This window comes from Apis dorsata, unplaced genomic scaffold, assembly GCF_000469605.1.
Source record: "Apis dorsata unplaced genomic scaffold, Apis dorsata 1.3 scaffold_880, whole genome shotgun sequence".
Lineage (NCBI taxonomy): Eukaryota > Metazoa > Arthropoda > Insecta > Hymenoptera > Apidae > Apis > Apis dorsata.
The window spans coordinates 13,154-21,372 of NW_006263996.1; the positions used below are offsets into that span (position 1 = coordinate 13,154).

Below are 8,219 nucleotides of genomic sequence, written 5' to 3' on the forward strand. Positions count from 1 at the left end.
AATTGTAAATTGTTTGATAATTTTTTATGAAGTATAATATACTACATTTTTTACATTGAAAAAAAAAATTGCTGGCCTTCAAATGATCTCCATATATTCTCCAGGATAAAAATAATTACATCATATTATGCAAAACATCCAAATTATTAAATATTTTATTAGAAACATTTTTTTTTATATTAAATAAACGAGATATAAATTTATATGAAACACAAATATTTGTGAAATAACATAATAATAAGAATAATTTGCTTTTGCTTGATTATCATAATTGAAAAAAAAACGAATTAATGTTAATATGATGAAACATCAACAGAATATGGCATCTATATTAACCACACTCTTCAAAAATTTGCAAAGCCCACGAATCCCAAACTAATCCCTAAAATTATTTATCTTACAGCTTATGCGTACAGTGTATTTGCCATTTCACCCGTTAATTAGCAATTCTATAAATTTCCAATCTCGATCATCCGGATTATCCAACCTTTTCGAATTCTATCCGAATCGTTGAAAAGCGATCCCTGGGATTTATCTGTCCAACATTATCTTTAAGCTCGGTTCAAACCTCGTTAAAATCGAGTGCGTTTCATTAATCAACGGCTTGATTCAATCGACGCTTAAATTAGTCCCGTATACGCCTTGACAGACGTCGAATTGCCGCTTAATTATACGAGCGTAGAAGCGCGGCAAAAGGCAATCAGAATCGCAATAATGAGACATCAATTTACTTTTGTACGTTTCTGCGTACAGTGTGTGGCAATTGAAATTTGTATTACCCGATGCATCGTTGAAAAGTGTTGAAAATGAAGAGGGAAATTTTTGGCAAAACGAAATCGAATCGAAGGATCGAACACCTCGAACAAATACGTGTTAATGAGCGATAAATAATCCCAATGGAAATGTCCAAGAAATTTCAATGTTTTGATATTGAACGAATATGTATGAAATATAAATTGGAGAATAAATTAAGCTTTGTTGTGCCGCCTGTATTCGTGAACATTATTCGTAGAGTTTCATTTTTATGATAATTTGATGAAATGAATGCAAACTCTCTAATATGAATATACGATAAGTATATTATAAGTAAAGTGATCATTAAAAAAAAAAATTTAACAAATAAACGTTGACAATTTCATGAATATACAATCTAATATGAATATACGATATAAGTGATCTTTTAAAAAAGATTTAACAAATAACGTTAAACGTTAAACATCAGATTTTATTTCCATCATTTTTAATCGTGAAATAAACGCCATCTTGATGACACAATCTGTCTCAAAACCTATAACTTATAACATAAGTTCCAACTGAATTCCAACATACATACTACAATATATTAAAAAAAGGAACAGCAATTTAGTAGCAACGAAGCGTAATTCGCATTTCAACAATGCTTCCCAAACTCTTCTTTCGTTCTAAAACTACGAGACTATCCAAACTTCTTAACTCATCGTCAGAACTTGAAAACGTTCAAATATATAATTCCTCATCCTATCGACACACATACAGAGTATCGTCGATAAGTAAATAAACTTGCACGACTTAACAGAAAAAAGAAAAAACAAAAAATATCCCATTCACCGAACAATTAGCCCAAGTTTCCCTAAAGCATCCACTCGATCATCCATGCCAGTGCAGTCATGCCGCCCTGTTCGATCCCCTAATTGCACAGCAAACAATGATCGCCAAAACAGAGTCATCCGTCTTCCTTACCGGCCGACCTGCCAAACCAGCCTTCAACTCGCGCAACTTCTCATTTACATGCCATACGCACAGCGTTTGGCGCCGCGTTTTTGGGGACTCGAGTCCGGGTATTGTTCCCTGAAACGGTTGTGCCTGACACTGCGATGCTTTCCAAGCATCCATGCATATATATATATACACATATACGCTTACACAGACACATAGGTAGAAGCACGTCATCGACACACAGACACAGATGTCGAGTGGCGTCGCGCACGAGAAAGTCGACGAGGAGGGATCTTCTCAACAGACGCTTCAAGATGCTTAAGTATCGCAGGGTTGTCGCGGCTCGCGAATCCACGCAACTACCCCATCCTCTAGACGTCTCTTCCTTTGGACCTACATAGTTCTAGGCCACGTATTCTCGACTCTCTATCTTACCTGACACGTCTCTACCCCCTGGGTCATGTTGCCGGCGCAGAGCATCCTCTGGAACACGGGCTCGTAGCAGGGAATCGCCGAGCTGCAGATACTCTGGTTCACGAGGGGCACTGCTGTCACCGTGAGTCGAGATTCCACTGGACCGACCTGGAAATCGTTGCCCAAATTGATCATTGAAAATTCGTAAGTTGATTGGAAATTGATTGAAGACAAATGATCTCTCGTAGAAATGAATAGGAAGGTGTATAGGGGTGTAATAGAACAGGAATAGGAAAAATTTTATGATTTATTTTCTAATAATGTAGATTTATTGCGTGAAAGATAATTTCAAATTCAAATTTTAATATTTTAAATATTACAGTGGAAAGGTTACATATTGAAAGCAAAATAAGGGAAAAGTATAAAAGAAACTTCGTCTCTGTGTGTTATATTATCGAAAATCTTTTGTATGTGTATTTCATATAGAAAAATAATCGTGTTTGAGCAAGTTACGATCTCTCGAAAAATATATCGATCAAATTTATATATCAACCCTCTTGAAATAGTAGCCAAACTGATTCGTTTGATGGTCAGAGAAATTTTATACTTGTATTTCTTCCATTCGAATTTTTATTTTTATTGAAAAAAATTTTGTATATTGTAGTAGATACATTGATATGTATCTATTATTCTAGAATATTTTTGTATTTTTTTAAAATCTATAACAGTAATCAAATTAGTTTGGAATGAACGATTTAGTTTCATTGTAGAATAAAAAAAAAAATAGATTTACATATGAAGGATTAATAGATTAGACATCGTTATAAAAAACTAATTTTTTTTGTTATTAAAAGTGATAAATAGCACAAAGAATTTTATTCCTATAATTCAACGAATCTAATAAAAAATTGTATTCTCTAATTTTTAATTTATTCTTCGCAATTTTTTCAGTTTTGTGCTCGTATATCCGTAATTTTCAACTATATTTAATATTTTTACTGGTGTAATATATTGGTATGTATGAGCATATAACTGATTATAAGACGTGATAAGATTAATTATTTATGTATTACATATCGATCAGAAAGTTAATTATTACAAGAGACAAGCTGTTTCAAAACGATATAATTGTTGTATAATTTCAGAAGATATTTTCTGACAGATTAGGTAACTTAAAAAAGTGAGTAAACATTGAAAAAAGAAAGAATTTTGTTGTTCTTATTAAAATTCTAATATTAAGATTATTATAAAATATCATAACATGATATATAAATAAATGATTAATGGAAACATATATTTAGAATTAAAAATAAAATATATATAAATTACGATGATTTAAACGTGAAAATATTAATAAGCTGATTATTGTATGTTATAAATGTATGTATTCACATACATGTAAGTATTTCACTTACAAAATAATAGCTATTGAATAACAATAACAAGAGGTTAACAATAACAATATACGCTATTATACGCTACATATATGTGTGATGCAAATATTCGTGTACTATTTAAAAAATTTTTTCTATCGTTTTGATTTTTCAAACGAACCAAAGAATTTTTATACATTTTTATTATTACGGAATAAATATTGTTTGATCTATTGTTTTTGAAAAAAAATCACGAAATATCATTCGTTCAATATCGCCTGGGCGTAAACGAAATTGAAATTCACGTTTGTTCTCGTTTCTTTATTCGATGATTGAAAATTGATCGTCAGAATAGGTGTACACGTATATTTTTCGCCAATTGATATTGTATCAAAGTTAAAATGGAATCAGATATCGAGATGAAAGTGAATATTTAGTGGACGAGTTTTCGTTTTAATGATCGTATGATAACACGAAAAGATAATCAGCATCGAATAAAACGAATGATCATTTCCTACGATTTTCCATCGCGATACAATGTTGAAAACACAGCACGTTTTAATCGCATTTGTACGAACATTTATTTTCGTTTATTCAATATAAAAATACGTATATTTAATAATAATGATCGTCCAGTGATTAAAATTCTTAATCGATCGATTGATCATTTTTGATTCAAAGAAATTAATAATTCGAAGTAATAATAAAAATAATGATCGTAAATTATCCCATTTAATTGAAAATTAAATATCTATTTTAATCATTTGCAGTAATATAAATCGATAGTATAAACATTCGATTGAATTAATTATCAAATGATTCGATCTAATTGTTACAACAATTCTTCGATTATTAATTAAATTATACACATGTCATACGCATTATGATAAAATTCGAAAAAATTAGAAATCTTCGAGTAATTAACTTTCTGCTAAGATAAATATTTTACTTTATTAACAAACATCTCAACTCACCAGAGTGTTTCTCCAGCCTGTCACGAAACACATAGTTCCATCATTAAGCTTCTCTTCCTTTTCTGGAAGCGATATTGGTAATAATTTGGCCCCAAATTGTACAGGTAGCTTGAACTGAACATAGTAGGTACATTTTAATATATCTTTTAAATATTTTGTTCAAAATGACATTTCTTTTTTTTTTTTTTCACAAATATAAATTCTTCCGCAGAATTTATCTTTTACATTTCAACGATAATCTCGGGAATTAACGTCGTGCACGCTATCGATACGCGTCGAGTTCAACTTCCCAATGATACATCATCGGCGGAACGTTTATTGAATTTTTCACGTGTTCAAAGCTTTCATTTTTGTGAATTTCTCTTTGTAACAAGTTATTAATACATCTGATACCGATACAATCTGTTTGTAAAAGAATTGAAAATTGCCAAGAACATTAGGTGGAATAAAAAAAAAATGGAAATATAAGAAAGTTTCCGGAATAGTCTTCTGTAAATGTATTTTTGACGAGAGATATATTTCATGAAAGTTTCATCAGAGCGGGGATATTTATCGATCAATAATAGCAATTTGTTCAATAACACCTTTTTCAATTTTTCTATCTCGCTGATATCTTTTCTCTCTCTCCTTTTTTTCTCTTTTTTTTTTATTATGCGAAAGCGTTTATACATTTTTCGGTTGATTACACTTTTGATTGCTACGAATATGCATTAAAATGCATTGAAATAGGATTATTAGAAATAAATTGAAAAATAATATTTAGAATTCTGAAAAATTTAGAAATCTTAGGATACATCTCTCACGAATTTCTTTCTAAAATTTCTCAAAATCAGATCAATAATTTTTAATTAAATATTTTCAATATTTTCAATACAATTAAAGAAAATAAAGAAAATTTTACAAGAAAAAATTATTTTATATACCTCGAATTACACTTGTAAATCTTATCTATCGCCTGAATTTAAAACCTTGTCTCTGCTTCTATTCAAAAAAAAAAAATTCTAAAGCTATCTCGTACCTTGATTAGCGCGATATCATTGAACAGAACGTATTTATCAAAATCCTGATGCACAACGATATTGTCCACTTCCAATTGATCTCCATCGGTTGAAAGCGTGGACGAGCGCACTCGCACGGTTACCGTGGACGGGTCTGCCCTGTAAGCAATTACAACGTTTCGTTATTCGTGTTGTTCGCGTGGATACGCAATTTGCACGAAGTTGCACGGAATTTCGCAGCCGATACTCACTGAAAAACGCAGGACGCCGCGGTTATTATCCACAATTCGTGCACCAATGCTCCGCTGCACGTGTGTACCCCATATTTCTCGATGGATACCTGTATCGTATGATGAACAATCGCGAGAAAAATAGTGTGTTCGATTTAATATATGTAAAAATATATATTTAGAAAATTGAACGATTAACAATTTTCGTAAAATTTTATTATAAATAAAAATGTAATTTCAATTATTAGCTTCTTTTCATTTTGTGCAAAGATGATAGATCTTACGATGTTTTTATTTTTTTTTTTAAAGGAGAATCCATTGATATAAATGTTTTTCTGCGAAAATTTTGAGTTAGATTAGGTGAATGGGAAAAATGCTCACTTAATCGCAGCGATAATTTCGTTTATTAAAACCGATGCAATTAAGAATTGCTGGAAAAATGCTAAATAGAAATTTAGAAATGCAAATATTTTTAAGAATAAGTTTTCTCAATGATTAAAAAATTATTAATAGATACTAATTTCTAGATAGAATTAATTCAATTATTTTAGAATAGATTTATTTATGAGCCAAAGAACAATATTCTGCAACAATATAATAAAAAAAATCTGTTCTCTAATTTTTTATTTCTGCTATTTCATAATAAAACTATCAATATATTTAGATTTCTCTATGAATGATGCTCTAATGAATGATTCTTTTTTCATTTTTTCGCTTGCATATAATGAAATTTAGTTCAATTTTTTTTATATATATAATAGAATTATATATAATAGATTAACAGAGATATTTCAATTTTAATTCTTATTTCTTGGTCTATTCTATAAATAAACTAATTAAAACTAAATTTCTGCAATGCATAACTTACGTGATAAGGATAATCCGTGATGTTCACGTATTTCAAATTTTCAGACGCGAGAACTGCAAATTAAAATAATTTTTTTTCGTAAAACTATATTATAATACAATTTTAAAATCATCTTTCAAATATTACCAACAAAAAAACTTACCATCCGCGAAAAAGATGGAAAATAAGGGTAATATTTTCTTAATTTCCATTTCCAATATCGATCGACGAGAACCAACAACTAACTGGTTGAATTATTGAAGGTGGAACCAGGTCAAAAGTTGTCGATATCTATGCAGAGCCCAAATATTTCGTTGATAACCACTATCGATCATTATCCACTGTCGAAGGTGTGTCATCGCGTGAACTTCAAAGGAATCCATTTCGCGTATCTCGATAAATTCGGTGGAAAAAAAAAAAAGAGAAGGGAATTTTCAGGAGTTTCGGATTAAAAAAAAAAAAACTTTCATCGAGTTCAAACGAGATTACCATTAGCGATATCGAGACCGAGATAATGGAACAATCGTGTCAAGATTAGTCATATAGTCCAATTTGAAGCAATTCGTAACTAATCGATCCGGGGTATTTGATAAAACGTATTTCTTGTATACGTAATTCGTATCTGCCTTCGATTATTCTCGATATAACTTTTCAAGTTTTCTTACTCGTCAAGTTAGACTACAATTAAAGATTAAAGATTATTAAATATTATAAAAATAGTGTATCTTTGTGTCATTGAATTTATTTGATTTTAATTATTGATTATTACATTGTTTCTTAATTGATTAAAGACAAAAGAAGATTAGAAGAAAAAAATAAATTGCAGAGTTTTAAAATGATGTGATATTTATTTATAGTTGTTTAATTTCTTTATCAAAGATTAATTATCTTTATTATTTTTATTTTGTTCAAATTAAATTTAAAGATTTAGAAGATAAAAAAGATTTAGATAATTAGATTAAAGAAGATTATAGAAAATTATAGAAGATTAAAGATATATCGATTAAATATTGATTAAAAAAATTTTTTTCTTTTTGTTCTATTCACGATATTATATCGAAGAATCTTCGAGATTACTTCTCAAATTTTCCATTTTTTATTATAATAATATTAGTAATATACTTTTCTAACTAAATGATATTAGAAATTGAAAGCTAGAGTAAGAAGATAGAACGATATTTCAAAGAATTTCAAAAACAAATCAAAGTAATAGTGACTTCGATCTAAGTTATCCATTTGGATAAATTGTTGAAGAAAGTTTTGGGTATTCTCGAGATCAAATGTAGCCAGATATAAAAATCAGATTGCGATTAAAGAAATATCGTATCGTCAATCTGTCGTCAAATGTCAATATCGAATTTATCTTTTACGAGATCATCGTTGTTTCTTTGCTCTATAATCATAACAAATTATTTCTCTATATAATTGTCAATAACTGAATATTGACAATTGATAAAAATTTCATGGATAATATTCGTTCATAGTATTTTTCATATATATTTTTGACGATGCAGTAAAGGATTACAAATAAAATGCTATATTGAATGTAAAACATTCATTATTTCTTTGCAGTTATAATTTTTTTATTATAATTAATATTATAATATATAATAATATAATATAATAATTATATATTATAATATTTATAATAATATTTTATAATATATTTAGTAATATTTTTATAGTAT

At 29.0% G+C, this 8,219-nt stretch overlaps 1 protein-coding gene across 1 annotated transcript in view; it reads right to left on the reverse strand.

Moving 5' to 3' along the window:
* The window catches only part of LOC102680272 (trypsin-4-like), a 9,287-nt gene extending 2,493 nt beyond the window's left edge, over positions 1-6,794 (reverse strand). Inside the window, exons 1-6 of the mRNA XM_031514060.1 lie at positions 6,695-6,794; positions 6,553-6,605; positions 5,706-5,794; positions 5,475-5,613; positions 4,457-4,570; positions 2,131-2,277 (exon numbers count right to left, since the gene is read on the reverse strand). Coding sequence (XP_031369920.1) covers positions 2,131-2,277; positions 4,457-4,570; positions 5,475-5,613; positions 5,706-5,794; positions 6,553-6,605; positions 6,695-6,743 — 591 coding nt within the window. The 5' untranslated portion in view covers positions 6,744-6,794. The remainder of the gene's footprint in view (positions 1-2,130; positions 2,278-4,456; positions 4,571-5,474; positions 5,614-5,705; positions 5,795-6,552; positions 6,606-6,694) is intronic.
* Between the last annotated feature and the right edge of the window lie 1,425 nt (positions 6,795-8,219).